This window comes from Gallinula chloropus, assembly GCF_964237585.1.
Source record: "Gallinula chloropus genome assembly, chromosome: 10".
NCBI lineage: Eukaryota > Metazoa > Chordata > Aves > Gruiformes > Rallidae > Gallinula > Gallinula chloropus.
The window spans coordinates 17,238,169-17,257,770 of record NC_140095.1 but is presented as its reverse complement, the minus strand read 5'-3'; the positions used below and the strand labels follow the sequence as shown (position 1 = coordinate 17,257,770).

Below are 19,602 nucleotides of genomic sequence, written 5' to 3'. Positions count from 1 at the left end.
AGATCTGCACCCAACTTAATGTTAGGGTTCTGTTTTTGATAGGTTAATCACCCACCTTACGTCCCAGTTATTAGCATTTCCATGAGTGGGTTGCCATGGCGCTCTGCGGTTTATCCTGTAACTGTTGGTTACTTATATTTCCTAACAAATATCTTAAAATATCCTGGACTGGTTTGTGGTTGCTGATGAAGATGGAACCTGGACCTGAGAGAATGGGTAAAAGTGCTTAGGCATCAGTTTGGTGGCTCCAAGCTGCACGTCCACCGCTCCTCTCTGCCAGGCTCTGCCGGCGCTGGTGACGCGGGCAGCTCTCCCCAAACATCAGCCGCCACCATCAGCAACAGCAGCGCGGCCCTGAGGGTCACCCCCAGACCCACTGCGTGGCCATGGCAAGCGGCAGCAGGGTGACTGGTGGAGGGGTGTGTTGGGTGTGCCCCCCCACACACACACACCCCTTCCCCGGGGTGATGTGGTGCCCAGGAGGAGCCCCCAAAGGCTGCCCCGGCTCCTGGCAGTGATGTGGCGATGGGGTGGTGACCCCGAGGCAGCACATGCTGCGGTGGGGATGGGATGGGGATTGGGATGGAGGTTGGGATGGGGATGTAGGCGCGGATGGGGGTGGCAACAGGGATGGGGTCGCGGATGTGGGTGGCAACAGGGATGGGGTCACGGATGTGGGTGGCAACAGGGATGGGGTCACGGATGTGGGTGCAGATAGAGACAGGGATAAGGGTGGGGCTGAAAATGTGGATGAAAGTGAAGACGGGATGGGGACGGGGATGCGGGCAGAGCCGCGGCGGCTCCTGGCCACGAGCCGGAGCCGGTCCCCACCGGGGCGGTGCCGGGGTCGGTGGCGGCGGCGGCGGCGGCGCGGGGAAGGAGGGCGGCTCCGTTCCCCCCCCGCTGCGGTCTCGGTTCCCATGGCGACACTTCCTGTGGCAGCCGAAAGCGGTAGTGCCGGGGAGCGCCGGGCCGGGTCGGGAGAGTCGTGCCGCGCCGCGCCGCCGGCCGGGGATGCTGCGGGGCCGCGGGCCGCGCCGGTAGCGAACTCGGCCGGGCCGGGCCGGGCCGTGCCAGGCATGCAGGGCAAGGCCAAGCTGCTGCTGGTCCACAATGGCCGCATGGTAAGTCCCGGCTGGCGTCGGGGCGCCGGTCTCCATCCCTCGGGGCTGCCCCGCCCGGCGGCGCGGCGTGGGGCCGGGTACCGGGAAGGCGGCGCGGGGTGTGGGGCTGGGTAGCGGGCAGGCAGAAGGGTGTGGAGAGGAGAGCGGGCAGGCGGGGGTGTGGGGCTGGGTAGCGGGCAGGGCAGTATGGGGCTTGGTTATCCAAAGCAGGCAGAGATGTAGAGGGGTATTAGGGCGGGCAGCAGTATTTGGGGCTGGGTAGCAGGCAGGCAGGGGGTGTGGGGTTGGGGTAATGAGCAGGCAGGAGGTTACAAGGCTGGGGCAGCGATGAAAGTGGGGATGTATAGCATGGGGATGGTGGCCAAGCAGTGACTTACAGGGATGGGGTAGCAGGAGTCAGCGGTGCTGGTGGGTGCGGCGCTGGGTGTCATGGGCAGGGCAGAGCTATGTGGGTGTGGGCAGCAGGGATGGATGGGGAAGAGTGAGGCTAAGTAGGGGGGTGTGGGGCTGGGGGAATGGGCAGGCAGGGCTGGGATTTGTGGGGCTGGGGTGTTTGGGGCATGGCAGTGGCATGTGGGGTGGCAGGGACAGGCGGGGGGGGGGATAGTGGGGCTGGGGTGTTTGGGGCTCAGATGGGGACATGCTGGGGGTGTAGGGGGGGACACTGGCCAGCCAGGTCAAAGGCACCCCTTCAGTGCTGCCCCAGGCAGGCAGTGAGAGACAGCACCTTGCAGGGAGTGCTCGGCTGGGCTGTGGCTGCAGACGCTCTGCCAGCTCTGCCCACGTCCCTGCTTCTTGTGGGTCCTGGGGGTTCCTTCCCCACAGCAGGTTTCTGGGGTGGCCCAGGGTGTGCTGCAGGGTAGCCTGCTCTGGGCTGGCAGCTCTATCAGGATGTGGTCCCCCGTTTTGGGCATCTGCCCCCAGTAGCCCTAGGACTAGAGGAAGGAGGGAGCAGGCAGTTTGCCTGCCTAGGGCTGTGGTTGTCCTTCCTTCCCTCCCCTCCTCCCCTCCTCTTCCTGTGCCGAGGAGGCTGCTTCTCTCCTCCCTGGGCAGCGGTGGCAGGGTAACATCTGATAGCGTCTGCCCTTTCCCAATTGCTGGCCTGGCCTCAGGGCAGGAGGTGAGGGAGGTGGGAGGAAAGCTGTAACCCACCCCCCCTGACCCCTACTCGATGCCTCCAGGTCGGGAGCCCAATATCCTGCCTCTGCCATGGGCAGCCATCCTGGTACAGCCTGCACCAGAGTGCTGTTTGCTGGCAGCCTGTGTCCTTTGCTCCTGGCTTTGGACTGGGCTTGCCCTGATGCTGCTGGCTGGCCAGGCAGGGGCACTGCCTGACCCCAATGCCATGTGGCCCCTCTCACCTCTCTTCTCTCCACCCCTGCAGGGCCCAGCTGTGTCGGATGGAGGTAAGGCTGCTCTTTGCTCTAATACAGAAGGCCAGCATCATCTTCAGGGGAGGGGGAAGCCCACAGCCAGCCTGATGTCAGGGCTAGTGCATGGCCAGGCCCCCCCAGTGCTGGGCTGAGCCCTGTGCCAGAGACTCGCTGTACCCCATTATCCCTCCTAAACCGCTTGTCCCTCCGTTCTGGCTGCTCCACTGACATCCCATGGGTGCTGGGGCTTCCCAGGGCAAGCAGAACCTGGGTACCAGCCAGCCCCAAGCTCTCTGAGGGAGTCCATCTGTCTGTCCATCTGTCTCACTGTGCAGCAGATCTTAGCCTGCCCAATCACACATCTTGGTCCCAGTGCAGGATCCTCCCAGCGCGGGGTGCGGGAGGGCTGCTGCTCCCATCTGCACATGTGGGAAAGGGGCAAAACAACACCCTGAAGCCTCCTCTGTTCCCACTGGCTTTACTGGGAGAGCCCTACTTCCATACCCTTACCTTCTACAAATGGCCCTCTGCTCCCAGCTGCTCATGCTCAGCAGCCAAACAAGTTCAAAAGTTGGGGTTGCCCCTGGGAACTTCCATGTCTTTGACAGAGGGACTCCATTTGAATGCACCATTTGAAACCATGACTCCATTTGAAACCTTGGGTTTCCCCAGGGGAGGGTTTCCTCGGGGTTGGGAGCCAGGGATGACACTGTCTGTGCCTTCCTGGGTTTGTGTCTTGTCATGGCTGGAGGGATGGAAAAGGCACCTCTACCCATCCTCTGAGTTTCCCTCCCCACCATGTGCCCCCCATGTACCTTTCCACCCCACTTTCCTCCCTGGCTGGGTGCCTTCCCCATGCATTTGCTTTGTTCCCCTTGGAGGTGAGTCACAGGTGGAATCATGGTGACACCCCAGGGAGGGGAGGGTGGTCGGTGGTGGCAGGGAGGGCTGTCACACCGGAAAGTGCCAGCTGTGGCATCGTGGTGCACAGTCCACCCAGGGTACCACTGTGAAGCTCCTCGTGTTCCCTCCCTGAGGGCTCCCCAGCCCCGATGGGGATGGGGCGGATGAACTCTCTGCAGACAGAGCCTTGAGGTCTGCTGGTGACGGGGGAGTGACACTGGGGCACACCCAGGCAGCCAGAACCGACCCTTTTTCTCTCTCAGAGCTAAACGCCTCCAGGGCCCGTGGCAGCAACCACAGTGTGAACAGTCTGCCGGGACCACCAGCCGCCTGCGGCTCCTCGCAGGGGTCTGTGGTCAGCTGGGCTGAGTCCTTCGAGACGCTGCTGCAGGACCGCGTGGCTGTCACCTACTTCACTGTGAGTGCTGCAGCCCAGAGCGTGGTCCCCACTGCTGGCCACTGTCGGCAACCAGCTGTCCCACAGCTGTGGTGCCAGCCAGGCCAGCAGCTCTCTCTGCCCCACAGGAGTTCCTCAAGAAGGAGTTCAGTGCCGAAAACGTCTACTTCTGGCAGGCATGTGAGCGCTTCCAGCAGATCCCGGCCAGCGACACGCAGCAGGTACCAGCCTCCACACAGCCGTGGGGCAGCTGAGCCTGGGTCACACGTGGGAGGGGTGTGGGCAGAGGTGGAGGTGGCCGTCGTGTCTGTGTGTCCCAGGGTCCCAGCAGACCCTTGTAACGGGAGGCTGAGCAGGCTGGGGTCTCCTGTGGGAGGGACAAGGAGGTGGATGTGATGTGCATCTGAAAAGCCCCATCCCACGAAGCAGGATGTGCTTCTCCAGCCTGGGGTGGTCAGAGAGTGAAGAGTGCAGCTGGGAAGAGAAGAAAGAAGGGCAGAGAGCTAGATGGGGGAGGTCAGGGAGACAGAGCCACGTGGCTGGGGAGGATGGTTCCTACCTTGGGCTGTACCTCTATGGAGAGACCAGCGTGTTGTGTCCAGAGCTTGGTGCTGGGTGGGGGCAGCTTGCTCCAAGACCTGTCTTGAAGCCCAGGTATGGAGCTGGTCCCAGGAGAGACTTGGCTCCTCAGGGCTCAGGAGGGTCTGTGGGGTGAGCCAGGGGCTCCCCTCAGGGTAGCAGTGAGGAGGGTGCTCCTGGTCCCAGCCTAACCACCCCGCTCCCCCAGCTGGCCCAGGAGGCACGACGGATCTACGATGAGTTCCTTTCCAGCCACTCAGTCAGTCCCGTGAACATCGACAAGCAGGCCTGGATTGGGGAGGACATGCTGGCCACCCCCTCCCCAGACATGTTTCGTGTCCAGCAGCTCCAGGTACGAGCAGCACCCAAGCTCCACCCCACCCATGGTATGGGGGCTGCAGAACCACCCTGCATGTCACTGCTGTCACCATGGGGCTGAGCCACAGGGCAGTGGCTGGAGTGAGATGCAGGTGGGCAGGGGTCTTAAGCACACACTTCCTCCCTTTGCAGATCTTTAATCTGATGAAGTTTGACAGCTACACACGCTTCGTGAAGTCTCCACTCTACCAGGCCTGCCTGCAGGCAGAGAGCCAGGGGCTGCCCCTGCCTGACCTGCGGCCCCACTCCCGCAGCAGCAGTCCCCCACCAGACCTCAGCAAGGTGAGTGGGATGTCCCTTCACCTGAAAAAATGGCAATGGGTCCCTTCCCTGCTGCTTGGAGCAAACCAAGCCCCAGGCTGAGGACAGACGAGTGGTCAGGGGACTGGGGAAAGGGAAGGGGCAGCCTCAGATGTCCCCATGCTGAGATGTTATCCCATTCACCCAGAAGTCAAAGCTGAAGCTGGGCAAGTCCCTGCCACTGGGCGTGGAGACGGCCGGCAGCAGTGCCAACCGCAGCCCCCGACGGTCCTTCAGGAAGGGAGAGCGGCGGGAGCCCTCCTGGGCAGGTGGGTGCTGTGCCGAGCGGGGCAGAGGGGCTGCACCCCTCCTGAAGGGTGCCCACAGTGCCCATCACTGTCCCTCTGTCTGTCCTAGAGGGGGGAGAAGGCAGTGGGAATGCCATGTTGTGGCGGGAGTCCCAGGGCTCGCTCAACTCCTCGGCCAGCTTGGACCTGGGCTTCCTGTCCTCGGCCAGCACGGCCACCAGCCCCTGGACAGAGGTGAGTTGTCACTGTGCCTGCCCCAACGGCATGATGCTGCCACCAGCCGGCCTCATCCCACTGCATCCCTCCCACAGGGCCATCGGAAGAGCCTGGGGGGCAGTGAGGCAGAGCTGCCAGCCAAGCCCATGAAGTACTGCTGCGTGTACCTGCCTGACGGCACGGCCTCGCTGGCCTCCGTCCGGCCCGGCCACTCCATCCGTGACATGCTGGCGGGGATATGCGAGAAGCGCGGCTTCAGCCTCCCTGACATCAAGGTCTACCTGGTGGGGAACCAACAGGTAGGGCGGGCAGGGGGGAGAGGGGAGGGGGTTCTATCCTCATGCTGGGACCACACTGTTTCCTGACGGTTTGGCTCTTGCAGAAGGCACTGGTGCTGGACCAGGAGTGTTCCGTGTTGGCTGACCAGGAGGTGAAGCTGGAGAACAGGATAAGCTTTGAGTGAGTGGGAGCCTTGGGGCTGGTGCTGTTGTCCACGTGTCTGGTGCACATCACGCACAGCAACCCCATCTCCCTGCACCCAACCCCAGGGGGAGTCCCACACAGCCCCCCCCACCTGTCCTGCCTGTCCATGCCTGTCAACAGCCTCCTGTCCCCTCCACAGGCTGGAAATCTCTTCCCTCAATAAGACCATCCGCATCATGGCGAAGCCAAACAAGCGCATCCGGGAAGCGCTGCAGCCCATGCTGGGGAAGTACGGCGTGAGAATGGAGGCGGCATCATTGCGACGGGTGAGGGCTTGAGCCTCAGTGGGCATGATCCCAGCCAGAGAGGCTGCCAGCAGTTGTGGGGAGCAGTTTGTCCATGCCAGGGCAGCCTGTGGGCTCATGAAGAGTCACTGGTGTTTGAGATGGGCTGTGACACCCCTCCACGGGAAGGGAGGGGCTGGTGGGTGTGCTCTGTGCTGCACAGCCTGTGACCCAGCAGGGTCGGACCAGGGAGCTCGGGGGTCCTCAGCCTGGCTGCCTCTGCCGTGCCACAGCAAGTGTGACACCGGCTGGCTTTTCCATTGCAGCAAGGTGAGACGGCTGCTGTGGACCTGGAGAAGCTGGTCAGCACGGTGGCTGCTCAGAAACTTGTCCTGGAAACACCAGCAGGTAAAGTGTCATCCCCTCCAAGCCTGTGTCCCCCTGCCTGGACATGTGTCCCCCCCCACTGAGAGTGCTCACAGGACCAGTCTGCTTTCTGCTGGCCATGGCTACTGCTCCCTGGGACGGACTCCATCCTGTCAGCAGCTGGGCCAGGACTGGGGTCTGGCACAGGGCACTGAGCATCCCTTGCTTTGCAGATGTGCGAGTGATGGAGAGCGCTGAGGCCACAGCCACCCCCTCCCCACTCCGGAGTGAGGTGAGCTCAAGATCCCACCACCCCAGTCAGAGATGCCCCATGGCTGCTGTCACAGCCCATGGGAAGGTGTGCCCTGCTCCAGCCCCCACACATGCCACGGGGCTGGGCAGAGGGTGTCGAGGTTGGGGGAGGGCGATGAGGATGTGGGCTGGGGGAGTGCTGCTTCCTTGCCCCATCGCCGATGCCTGGGCTGCTCATTGTAGGAGGGAAGCCCAACGGGAGCAGAGACAGACATGCTGTGGGAGATGCCCTCCTCCTTTTCCCGGTCCCGGGCTTCAGCTGCCACGAACCTGAACCGCCGCACATACGACCTGGAAGGTGAGACCGGGTGTGTCTGAAACCTGGGACAAAACACGGGCTGAGGGACGCCAGGTCCCTGGTCTGCTGGGGATGGGTGCAGGGTCCCGTGGGTGCTAGCAAGGAGGAGGGAGAAGGTGCAGGTGCTGTGCCTGAGCTATGTTCAGGGTCACATCAGGTGGAGAGGGCAGCCGAGGTGTTAGGACAGGAGCCCAAGTGCCGGGCTCAGGTGCATGACCCGCATTTCCCCCAGGGCTGGTGGAGCTGCTGAACCGTGCCCAGAGCTGCCGGGCCAACGACCAGCGCGGGCTGCTCTCCAAGGAGGACCTGGTCCTGCCTGACTTCCTCCAGCTCCCCGGGCAGGGTGACAGAGCCTGTGAGGGGTCGAATCAACCCGATGCCCCTTGCGCAGGCTCTGAGGGAAGCAGCTGTCCTCAGCCTGCAGAGCCTGCGCCCGCTCAGCCTCCAGTCAACCGTGAGCTCCGATGAGTCCTGCTGCACATCCGCACCCGGCGCGTGGTACCCCCGGGCCATGCCGGGGTTCAACATGGGGTCCAACCAGCCCCTGCCCTGCACCACCGACACTGCCTGGACCGCAGATTCGTCCACGTCCTGTCCCAAACTGTCGTGTCGTGTTGCTGTGAGTGGTTGAGCCTCTGCCATGCCCCTTGGAGGGGTCACATCCTGGTGCACATCAAGGGAGTCCTGTACATAGTTTGAACCCCCGTTGCAAAGCACTTTGCAACGTCCCACGCATGCCTGGCACTGTCCTGCCCAGCGCCTCTGCCTGCAGCAGAGCTGCTGCCCTGGCAAAGCCTGCCAGAGCCGGGCTGGCACGGCTCATGGACTGTTCGGGTGGGGAAAGCACCCTTCAACCAAAGGGTGTGTGGGATAGAGAGGACACAGGTGGGTGCGGTGGCAAAGCAGGAGCCAGCCCCAAACACCAGTGCTGTGGGCAGGCAGGGGCAGGAGAATGTGTGCCTGGAGCTGAGGGCTGGATCCGGTCCCTTATCCCGCAGGAATGGGGCTTCCCCGTTGGTGATGCGGGGGTCTGTGTGTGCCAAGGAGGGTAAGCATGGCCCTGCTTGCCTGTGTCCCGGCAGGTTGTTAGTGTCTGCACTGTGTGAGCGTGGATGGGCCTGATCCTGCCAGGCTCAGTGCTGTTGCAGGGCAGGGCACAGAGCCATACATGGTTCCTGCCCTGAGCAGACAGAGCCAGAGCCAGCGGGTTGTGCCACAGAAGCCTTCCTCTTCCTCCTCCAGGCAGGGAGATGCTGCTTGAGCAGCTGTTGAAGCAGCCTTCAGGAGCAGATTCCCATAGGTCCCCTGCCACAGCTTAGCTGTGGCCATGGGTGCTCAACACCTGGGAACAGGCCTGCCTCATGCCAGCGGAATGCAGCACCCCTGGGTGCTGAGCATCTCAGCCTGGTGTGCAGGTACCCAGTGTGTGCCCAGTCTGGCATCCCTGCCAGCAGCTGTGCTGGCCACTAACCTTGAGCCTGGCTCTGCTGGGCTGGGCTGCGCCCAGCAGGTCCCCGTCCTGGGCAGACCCCTGTCCCCAGGGTTCCCAGACCCAGTCTGTGATGGAGACAGCCCAACAGCCCCCCAGACAGCAGCCAGGAGATCCTGTCATCATCTGCGTGTGCCAGGGCCCTTCCTTGCATCACCACTGCCCAGCCAGAGGCAGAGGGGTGGCCTAAGGGAGCCCTGGGGCTCGTCCAGGGATGGAGCCCATGGCCACCCTGCCCCTCACTGCCAAGGCTGGCTGCTGCCCTGCGCCCCCGGTCAGAGCTCCCCTGTGTCTCCGTAATGCTGCTCAGTCCCGTCTATGGTGTGAAACCGGGGGAAATAAAGAGCATTGCCTGGACACGTGTCCCTCTCCTTCCTCCGACACTGAGGTGCTTTTCCTGGCAGTGATGCCCTCCCATCCTCCCTGTACCCCACAGAGCTCTCCAGGGCCAGCCATGCCACCTTCCCTGGCAGCAAGGGGCAGTGCCAAGAGCTTGTTTTGCCACCATCGTTCATGGTGTAGGGGAAGCTGTGGGGCTGCCACAGCCAAGGACTTCAGCCCCAACCCTGTCAATGAGTGACAGCCAGAGCTGCCAGGGCCTCACTGGGTTAATGATTGTGGGGGCAGCTGGCCAAGAGCCTCCGGGCATGGGGCAAGTGTGGACACAGGCTTTCTGCCCACCACAGCCTGATAGGGGGTTCTGTGGGTGCCACTGGCTGCACCCCTGGGCCAGAAGGGTCCCCATGCCCTGCAGGGGCAGGACATGTCCCCTTGCTGTGGCACCTCTTGTGGCACCATCAGTTTGAGACTTGGCTGAGGCTCGATGATGCTCCAGCAGTGGCCAGGATGTTCCCAGGCTGTCCCGAGCACCCTGGGGTACCCAAGGAATCTCCCCTTGCTCTCCCCATACAATCACAGCTGATTTGTCCATGGTGGTGGATCCCGGGAGTGTCTGATCCTGGAGAAACAGGGACATGGTGACAACATGGCCCCTCCATGTCTGTTCCCTGTGGGTGTCCAGGCTGGAGGGGCCTTTGGCCCTTGGCTCTCCCTGGGGCAGACAGGGAGGCGAGCTGGCCGGGCACCTCGTGGGTGGATGGAAACTTGGCTGGAGATGCATAAACAGCAGGTAATGATAAACAGCATGGAGGAGGTGATGACGGCAACGCCGGTGTCGCTCTGCTCCTGCCCACCTCAGCATGGCACGTGCTGGGAAAACACAGGCTCTGCCCCACGCAGCCTTTGCGGCGCTGCCGGACGCTCCGTGCAGAGCTGTTGGCAAGAGCTGAGCCGGGCTGCGTGCCACCATCACCACCAGCAACAGGGCGTGGGGACCGCGCTGGTGCTGACGTAACCCGCTGCCGAGTCCCTGGCTGTGAGGATGGCACGTGCCCTGGGCAGAGCCAGATCCCTCATGGCTGATGGCTCCGACGATGGCGGATGGTTTGGGGATACCCCAGCAGCACCAGCACAGAGCCCTTCTCCTTCTCTTCCTCTTCCTCTCATGCAGGGGATGAAGCACCGGCAGCAAGCGATGGAGAGCTGGCATCACTCCTTGGACGCTGGGGCTCCAGCACCACCCTGGCTTTGCTCCCCACCTCACCAGCTGCTGCTCACCCAGAGACGATGCTGAGCCTCGGGTGGGCGAGGCGGCATGTGCCAGAAGCGGTACCCTGGTGGCACGTGCCCCATCCCGCCCTGGGGCCGCAGCTGACGTGGGATGCTGTGGGGTTACCCATTAACTGCAGGAATTTCTGGGGAGGAGGTGAGCAGTGAGCGGAGGCGAGGGGCAACGCAGGGCTCCTTAGACTTTGCTCTTGGTGTGCATATAAAGGGCCACGATGCTCCACAGGCCACTTTGCTGGAGGGACGCGTGGATGTGGCATGTGGACACGGTGCTGCCCTGAGTGCCCAGCCAGCCCCAGGTGAGCAGGACCCAAAGCAGGAGGGGTTCCCCTCTCCATGCTCCCTTCCTGCCCTTGCAGGAGCTCATTGGGGCGATACAGCAGCAGCCGTGGGCTCAGGGCACCATCAGGTGATGGGTTGGTTCTCCTCAGTGGTGCCAGCACTGAGAGGATTTGGGGGGCTGGTGGTGGTCAGCGCGGCGCAGCCATGACTGCCGTGGTGACGCACAGCTGCCTCTGCTTAGCCTCAGCAGGAGTGATGCTGCCATACCGGAGGGAGAGCCCGGCCCTACCCCGCTGCCCGATGCGGGGAGGAAGGGTGGTGCATGGGCCCCAGTTTGCCTACTGCCCCAGCCCCCAAGGTAGGTGTCCCCAGCCCTCCTTCTCCTCCTCACCCTGCTGGGCTCAGCAATGCTTCTGGCCAGACCCTGGCCCAAGCAGTGCTCAGGCCTCCCTGTAAGGACAGGGCTGTAAGGTGGGTACTCTCCTCTCCCCAGCTCTGCACCGGCTGCCAGGCGCCCACACCTGCCCCTTCACCGTGGGTGCAGTGCCGTGCCCTGACCATGGCTTCCCCTGCCCCGGCTCCCCGGGGCGCCTGCGCGAGGGCAGGGAGCGCTACGAGCTGGACGCGCTGCCCTGGCAGGGGCCCCGTCTGGGCTTGGACGAGCTGCAGAAACCAGGTGAGACCTGCAGACAATAGGGGGGCACAAGGCACCCATGTTGGGGGACACCCCAGGAACCTGCCGGGGCACCCAGGGGTGCCTCAGGGCCATGGGATGCCAGGACACCCCAGCTTTGCCCCTGGGGCTGGCAGCAGTTCCTCCCTGCTACCCCGCAGTGCCAGTCCTTGCATTGGCATCCCCACCAGACCCCCAGCATGGTGGGTTGCCTGCCAGTGGGGGAGAAGCTTAGCTCCCCCAGGGCTGTGGGCAGAGCCAAGGGGCGATGAGGAGGGGGTTGGGACAAGGCCAAGATGGGAGTAAGAGGAGATGGAGGGGGCCTGGGGAGTGGCAGCACACCTGGGGACACAAGCCCGGTCCTACTGGGAGCACTGGAGGATGGTGTGAGGCTGTGGAAGCCCAGGGAGCCACGCATGTGCCGTGGCTGGTGTTTAACTTTCTCTCTTGTCTTGTGCAGAGCTGGGGTGCTGGGCCAGGGTCCAGTCCATCTGTGTCTCCCTTCTCAAGGTGCCCTTGATGTTCGGGTTCCTGTACCTCTTTGTGTGTTCCCTGGACGTGCTCAGCTCTGCCTTCCAGCTAGCAGGAGGTAGGGTGGTGGGGGCACCTGGATGGCTGGTGCCAGGACCCTGCTGTGCCAGTACCCTGTCACACACGCTCTCTTGCAGGCAAGGTGGCCGGGGACATCTTCAAGGACAACGCCATCCTCTCCAACCCAGTGGCTGGGCTGGTGGTGGGCATCCTGGTGACGGTGCTGGTGCAGAGCTCCTCTACCTCTACCTCCATCATCGTCAGCATGGTCTCCTCAGGGTGTGAGTGCACCCGTGGTGCTTCTGGGAACCTGAGGCTGTGGGATGAGGTAGCTGGATGGGGTCACCCTGAGCTGGGCCACACAGGGCTAGTAGGTGTCTCTGTCCTCAGTGCTGGAGGTGCGCTCTGCCATCCCCATCATCATGGGCTCCAACATCGGCACCTCTGTCACCAACACCATCGTGGCCCTCATGCAGGCTGGAGACCGCAGTGAGTTCAAACGGTGAGAGCTTCTCTTGGGGTGCTGGGGGCTGCTCCCTAGGGCCACCCCATGCTGATGGGCTCCTCTCAACAGGGCCTTTGCTGGCGCCACGGTGCACGACTGCTTCAACTGGCTGTCGGTGCTGGTGCTGCTGCCGCTGGAGGTGGTGAGTGGGTACCTGCACCACGTCACCCGCCTGGTCGTGGCCACCTTCAACATCCGCAGTGGGAAGGATGCCCCCGACCTGCTGAAGATCATCACAGAGCCCTTCACCAAGCTCATCATCCAGGTCTCCTTGGGCTGGCTGTGGTGTCCCTCAGGGTGGTGTCCCCCACTGCCAGTGGTCCCCCAGCACTGCTTTCCCAGCGCTAGTGGTGATGTCCCCAGTGCTGGTGCCTCTTTGACAGTGGTCATGCCCAAGTGTCTGTAGGCTGGCAGTGGTGTCCCTGGGCTGGTTGTGGTTCCCAAGCGTTGCTGCCCCAGTGCTGGTGGTGATGTCCCCAGCACTGGTGGTTGTATCCCAAGTGTCCCCATCTGAGCGAAGATGTCCCCAAGCCAGGAGTGCTGTCAGCCCCCAAAGACCCTCTCCAAGGTGTGTTTTGTTGCAGCTGGACAAGTCAGTGATCACAGGCATTGCAACGGGGGATGAGAGTCTGCGCAACCGGAGCCTCATCCGTGTCTGGTGTGGGCCTGCATCCCCACAGGTGAGGGGCCCATGGCCTTGCTAGGGTCACTAGGTGATCCCAAGGAGGGTGGGTGGTGGGCAGGGCCTGACCAAGGATGCTGTGAATCCAGCTGCACCCCACCTTCTCCCTGCAGATGGCTGCCGTGGGGCTTGGGCCCCCCCTGAACTGCACGGCCCCCGGCCACTGCCGCACTAAGGGCATCGAGACCCTCCACAACTTCACGAGGCAGAAGTGTGAGTGGGTGCAGGGGGCTAGGACAGGGCTGGGGGCACAGGGGATTAGGCTGGGAAGGTGCAGGTGGGGCTGGGGGGGCTTTATGTGGGACTGAGGGTGGCAGGGCATGGGGCTGGAGTCATGATGTGGGGCAGGACTGGGAGATGTTGGGGCTGGGACCCAGCTGTGGGGCTTTTTTTTTGGGGGGGGGGGGGGGCAGCTTTGTGAGTGGGGCCAAGATGGCCCCAGCTCCTTGCCCAGCCATGCTGTGGGGCAGGCGAGCATCTCTTCACTGACACGCCGCTGCCTGACCTGGCCGTGGGGCTGGTGCTGCTGGCTGGGTCCCTCGTCGTGCTCTGCACCTGCCTTATCCTCCTGGTCAAACTCCTCAACTCCCTGCTCAAGGGACAGGTGGCCAAAGTCATCCAGAAAGTCATCAATACCGGTGAGTGGGACAGGGACCACTGCAGGGTGAGTGGGATGGGAGCCTGCCTGCCCCACGGCCACCTAACCCCATCCCCACTCCCAGCCCTCAGACCCATCACTGCCACTGCCTTAACCCCAGTTCTCCTGCCTGCCCTCAATCCCCACTCTCCTTACGGCTGTCATGGCCTCCTGGTCTCCACATCTTCCCTCCCCAGCCACCCTGGCCACCAGCCACCCAGAGCCTGACCCCATACCCAGAGCCTGGCTCCACAACCCCCTCCCCAGCACCATGTGGGAGCACTGGGCAGCTCCCAGCTGATGTCTCCATGCTCATGGCCATGCCCATGCCTGTTGTCACGCCCTGGCAGACCTCCCGCACCCGCTCAGCTGGCTCACTGGGTACTTCGCCATGGTGGTGGGCGCTGGGATGACCTTCGTGGTGCAGAGCAGCTCTGTCTTCACCTCGGCTATCACACCCCTGATTGGTGAGTCCTGGCCAAAGCTGATCCCCTGCCATGTGCAGGTGCCCCCCCCATGATGGCCCGTGGGTGCTGGGGCACTCAATGGGGCAGAAGGAGCTGTGCCTCCCTGTGACAGCATGGGGACAGCACTGGTGAGGAGCAGTGGGACAGGATGGGTGGCTCTCCTGCAGGCCTGGGGGTGATCAGCATTGAGCGTGCCTACCCGTTGACCCTGGGCTCCAACATCGGCACCACCACCACCGCCATCCTGGCCGCCCTGGCCAGCCCTGGGGACAAGTTGGCCAGCTCCTTCCAGGTACGGGCAGCCTGGGGCCACGACCAGGATAGTGGGGGGCACTAGGCAAGACAGGGTCTTGCCTGGCCTGATGGGGTTGCCATTCCTGCAGATCGCCCTCTGCCACTTCTTCTTCAACATCTCGGGCATCCTGCTGTGGTACCCGCTGCCCTTCACCCGCCTGCCCATCCGCATGGCCAAGGCTCTGGGCGAGCGCACGGCCAAGTACCGCTGGTTTGCTGTCCTGTACCTCATCGTCTGCTTCCTCCTGCTGCCCTCCCTCATCTTCGGCATCTCCATGGCAGGCTGGCGGGCACTGGTGGGGGTGGGTGCACCCTTCCTCAGCCTCCTCTTCTTCGTGGGGCTGGTGAACGCGCTGCAGGCACGCAGCCCTGGCCGCCTACCCAAATGGCTGCAGACCTGGGACTTCCTCCCTGCCTGGATGCATTCTCTGCAGCCCCTCGACCGGCTCATCACCCGGGCCACCCTCTGCTGCACCGACCGCTGCCGTAGCCCCGAGGGCTGGGAGGAGCGAGAGGGTCCCCCCCGTGACAAGGCCAGGCTGGGGCTTGAGAACCCCGCGCTCTCCTATCTGGAGGAGGTGCCCATCCCTGCCAGCCGGGTGGGCTCCCCTCGCCCACCCCTGCATGGTGCCACCCGCCTCTAGCCAGCACCATGTGCCCGGGCCACTGGTCCTGTGGCTACCTGGTGTCCAGCATCCCTGCCCAGTTGGTATCTAATAAAAGCCGAGCACCCGCACCCCGGGTGTTGTGCCTCCTCAGCTCCTGTCTCTGCAAACCCTGCCAGTGCCACCCTCAGAGCCATGGGGGCCAGACACCCACCATCTGCCCTCACATCTGTACACTGCCACTGCACAGCCAGGCCCTGCACAGGTGCCCGGTGCCAGGGCTGCATCAAACGCACTGCTGGTGTTGTGGTGACACCCACGGCTCGTGCCACAGCCAAACCCTGCACCTGGGGTTTGCAGCCAGCCCGCACCAACGTGCCACAGGCAGCACCTTCCTCCACCTGCCTCATCCCCCGAGGGCTGAGCTGGCACTCACCAGGCTGTGCTGCTAGGCTGGGGCTCGGCAGGATGCCGACTCAGCACGGCCAGGCAGTGCCCCTGGCCCACGGGGCACCTTGGCACCCATGTCAGGAGCCCACCCACCGAGCTGACCTGGCAGGAGCCCTTTAAGTGTTGGCAACAACCACTTCTCCCACTGCCCACAAATGCTTGGGTTCCTGCCAGCGAGATATTGGCCCATCCCTCCCTCCCGCCTTCCCGCCCGCCCTCCTCCCGGGCTGGGACCAGCAGAGCCAGCAGCAGGGCTGTGGTGGGAGCTGCCGCAGGACTCCCAGCCCTGCTACCATCCTGCATGCCTGGCCGGGTGGCTGCCACCCGGCTGAGACGACCTGTCTTGCTGCCAGAGTGGGTCAGTACAGGAGCGGTAGCGACCGGGACGCACTATCCAGGGGCTTGGCAATGCCAGGGCTGCGCCACGAGATGCAGCGGTGCCGGTGAGCGGGGTGCACAACGGTGGGGGGCAGCCCTATGGGGCTTCACCTGACTGAGGGGCTGGGCCAGCATGGAACCAGCTGCTGCCCTCCCCAACACCTCCAGTAACGGCAGCAGCACTGGCAGTGCCCCTCATTCACCTGCAGCCACAGGGCTCATCCTGCTGGCTGCCCTGGCCATCCTGCTGGCCACACTGGTGGGCAATGCACTGGTAGTGGTGGCTGTCTCTACCAGCCGGGCTTTGCAGGCTCCACAGAACCTCTTCCTGGTGTCCCTGGCCTCGGCAGACATCCTGGTTGCCATCCTGGTCCTGCCCTTCTCACTGGCCAACGAGGTGATGGGCTACTGGTATTTCGGCGGCTTGTGGTGCAGCCTGTACCTGGCGCTGGACGTGCTGCTCTGCACCGCCTCCATCGGGCACCTCTGCGCCATCAGCCTCGACCGCTACTGGGCCGTCACCCGGGCAGCCAGGCTCAACCTGCGCCGCAGCCCCAGGCGGGTGAAGGGGATGATCGGGGCAGTCTGGGTGGCAGCAGCTCTGGTGGCATTGCCACCGCTCCTGCGGGCCCGACCGGCTGGCCAGGAGTGCCAGCTGAGCCAGGAGACGTGGTACGTGCTGGCCTCCTGTGCCGCCTCCTTCTTCGCTCCCTGCCTCGTCATGGTCGCTGTCTACTGCCGCATCTACCACCTGACTGCCCGTCGGACAGCAGCCCTCCTCGCCCTCCGCTCCCCGGGCCCCGCCGATGCTGGCAAGAAGGGCCCAGGGGTCAGGATGCTGGGCTGGCGGCGCCAGAGCCAGCACCAGAGCATGTCGCTGTGCCGGCAGCGGCTGGTGCGGGCGCGGGAGCGGCGTTTCACCGTCGTGCTGGCCGTGGTGATGGGGGCCTTTGTTCTGTGCTGGTTCCCCTTCTTCTTCACCTACAGCCTGGGGGCTGTGTGTGGGGAGGGCTGCCGGGTCTCCAAACCCCTCTTCAGCTTCTTCTTCTGGATCGGCTACTGCAACAGCAGCCTCAACCCCCTCATCTACACCCTCTTCAACCGGGACTTCCGTGCGGCCTTCCAACGGCTCCTCGCTGTTCCCCGCCGGCACCGCACCTAGGGCCGTGCTGGGACACCAAGGATGTGGCCCCCCAGCCCCGGTCACTGCTGACAACTCCTGGCCCCGCCATGGACCCCAGAGTGCCACGCCAGCATGCATCTCAAGGTACTTTTGGAAATGTGGGGTCGAATAAAATGAGGCCAAAGGCTGTGCCTGGGGCTGGTGTCTGCCTCCTGGGCGCTCAGCAAGCGGCACCCATTGCCAGCACCCATCATCCCCCCCTCCCCGGGTCACCCTACCTGTCCCCCTTGCAGTGTAGGTGACCCACTGGTGGTTATAACTTGCCGTGGCAGCTCCAGCAAGTGCCAGTCCTCCTTGCTGCCAGGTGAACCCCAGCTCCTCAGTAGCCCTGTGACCCCCAGCATCTTCTTGTGCAGGGGATGGGCCCCATGGATGCTGCAGGAGGACAAAACTCCCCACGTGGCAGCATCACCAGCACTGGGCTGAGCTGACCGTGCCACCACAGCATCCCAGTCCAAGCCCTGTGCCTCTCTGTCAGGGCTGCCTCCCTGGCTGCCCATCAGCACATAGCAGTGCCACACCATGGGGGTTCCTCATAGTGTACCCCACAGCTGGGTACAAGCAGTGTGGGGCTGGGGTGGGACAGCCCACGTGCCACTCAGGGGCTTTGCTGGGCTCTTGCTGTCAGAGAGAAAGGAGGAGTGACAAAGGGGTGCTGGGAAAGCCATCCTCCCCTGGCAGAGCGTGGGAGATGGGGCCGCGTGGGAACAAGCTCCAGCACAGCCCAAGGTGTGAGGGGCCACGGGGGCAACTGTGGGGTGAAGACCTGGGGGCAACCACACCCTCCCAGGGTACAGCAGCCGCCCTGCGCCTTCCCTACCCAGCTCCCTGCCCTGCTCCACGCAGACACCCGGGGGGTCAGGGGCCGCTCCACTTCTCCAGCTTTGCAGCTCAAAATAGAAAATCTCAAAACATCGGACTTTCACTCGGCTAAAAACAGCCACTGGCGCCTGGGAGCTGGAGCCTGAGGAACGCCGGCCCCCGCCAGCCCCTGCCAGGATGGGTGCAGCTCGGCTGCGGGGTCCGTGGGGCTGGAAGGGGTGGGGGTATTCGCAGCGGTACCCAGGCCATCCCCTGAACCCACCGGCCCTGCGTGTGGAGGCTCGTGGCAGGAGCTTTGGGGCCAGCGGAGGTTCCCAGTGGGGATCGTGCTGGGATGGGGCTTGGCACTGACGCCCCGGAGGTGACCGGCCCTGGCAGTTGGAGCCATGCTGGCAGCGTCTGCGGAAGGAGCTGCCCTATCGCTGCTGCCTGGCTTCCCCTCCCACGGCCGCCTTTTGCCTTTTCACAACTAAACAGCATTTTGCTGCTAAAAATACCAAGGGAGATGAGGGCGCCTGATGGGGACTTGGCCAGCTGGGGGAGAGGAGCTCGCCCTGAGGGGCACCAGCCCCGTGGTTAGTGGTTAGCACCCTGGGGCCCTGCGGTGCCCTCACTCCTGTACCCTGCCCTCGCCCTTGCCTGGCATCGCTGGGGCTGACCAGAGGACCAGGCATCATCCCTCCTCCTGGGCAGGAGTGCACAGCACCGGGATGCTGCAAGGCAGACAGGGCCAGGAACCAGACAGAGTGGAGGAATGCAGGGACACCACCCCACCACCCCCCCATTTGGACAAGGAGATGCTGGCACAGCCAGCCTGTACTGGCACTGGGGCAACACCCAAGCCACCACAGGGAGCTTCAGGTTGTTGCCCAAAACGTCAAATCCCAAGAGTTGGGTGGTGTTTGGGGGTTCCTGGTCTTCCCCTTCACTCTGGGCACTACCAGGGTGCTGGGGCACTCCAGGGAGAGTTTCTCCACCAAGCATCTCCCGCTGCATGACCAACCAGCACACCATCCTGACTATGACAGAGGCATCAAGTGGGTCACTCTGTCTCCTGCAGCAGCCCTTTCCTTTCCAAGTTTACACAAGATCTGATTTATCCATCACAGTGTGACCCTTATTCCTTCCCATCTCATGATCCGCTGTGACTCCAGTGGGAAAGCAGCTCCCCTTGAAGCACTGATCACTCCTGCCCGACTGCAGGACCTCCACTTGTCTGCCTGGAATTCCACCCTGCATTTTTCAGGCTGTTTCTCCAATTTCTCTAAATTATTTTGAATTACTCCCCTGAGAGTCTTGGGAGCTCTCTCCACCCACGCCTCTGCAGAGCTAAAAACCAGGACCTCTCCAGCCACTCATCCTGCTGTGGCAGCGCCCCTTGGCTGATGGTTCTTGCTGGTTGTGAGAAGAGTGCTGCAAAACTGGAAGGAAACTGAAAGTAGCAACCTAAGGGTTAAGCGTGCAAATGCATGGAAACAAAGTCATCACATTTGAAGCTCTAAATACGTATGTGCCACCTTTCAAAAGAAAGCAGTTCTAAAAGAAGAAAGCTGGTAGAGTGAGCTCATCCTCCCTGGCAGAGTGACACTGGAGATCACCTCCAAGGTATGACAGGGCAAAGCATCCTCCTCCTCCTCGTTATTGCTGTGGGTTCGTAACTGGAAGATGCAATGCCTGGTCGCCAGCAGATGCTGAAGGGATGGTGGATCACAGTCAGTACCCACTCCATGGGCAACGAGTGCTTGAAATAATTTGTGTTATTGGCCCTCCTCTCCTG

General features: G+C 63.2%; 3 protein-coding genes across 3 annotated transcripts; all 3 read left to right on the top strand.

The window, feature by feature from the left end:
• Positions 1-1,079: 1,079 nt before the first annotated feature.
• RGS14 (regulator of G protein signaling 14) lies at positions 1,080-7,669 on the top strand (the record flags this gene model as incomplete). The annotated part of the gene is made up of 15 exons (XM_084268931.1): positions 1,080-1,124; positions 2,509-2,530; positions 3,664-3,818; positions 3,926-4,018; positions 4,585-4,728; positions 4,887-5,036; positions 5,203-5,323; positions 5,412-5,536; positions 5,614-5,817; positions 5,901-5,977; positions 6,141-6,267; positions 6,552-6,633; positions 6,825-6,883; positions 7,087-7,201; positions 7,434-7,669. The coding sequence occupies 15 exons, from the start codon at positions 1,080-1,082 to the stop codon at positions 7,667-7,669; spliced, it is 1,755 nt and encodes a 584-aa protein (XP_084125057.1).
• A 2,741-nt stretch (positions 7,670-10,410) lies between these two features.
• Positions 10,411-15,031, top strand: SLC34A1 (solute carrier family 34 member 1; the record flags this gene model as incomplete). Its single annotated transcript, XM_084268925.1, has 13 exons — positions 10,411-10,615; positions 10,840-10,956; positions 11,092-11,274; positions 11,732-11,860; positions 11,940-12,083; positions 12,193-12,304; positions 12,377-12,572; positions 12,892-12,987; positions 13,085-13,202; positions 13,460-13,627; positions 13,977-14,093; positions 14,261-14,385; positions 14,477-15,031. 13 exons carry the CDS (start codon positions 10,411-10,413, stop codon positions 15,029-15,031), a joined length of 2,265 nt encoding a protein of 754 aa, XP_084125051.1.
• Positions 15,032-15,953: 922 nt separating this feature from the next.
• On the top strand, positions 15,954-16,982 carry LOC311195280 (alpha-2Db adrenergic receptor-like; the record flags this gene model as incomplete). Its single annotated transcript, XM_084268660.1, has 1 exon — positions 15,954-16,982. One exon carries the CDS (start codon positions 15,954-15,956, stop codon positions 16,980-16,982), a length of 1,029 nt encoding a protein of 342 aa, XP_084124786.1.
• Between the last annotated feature and the right edge of the window lie 2,620 nt (positions 16,983-19,602).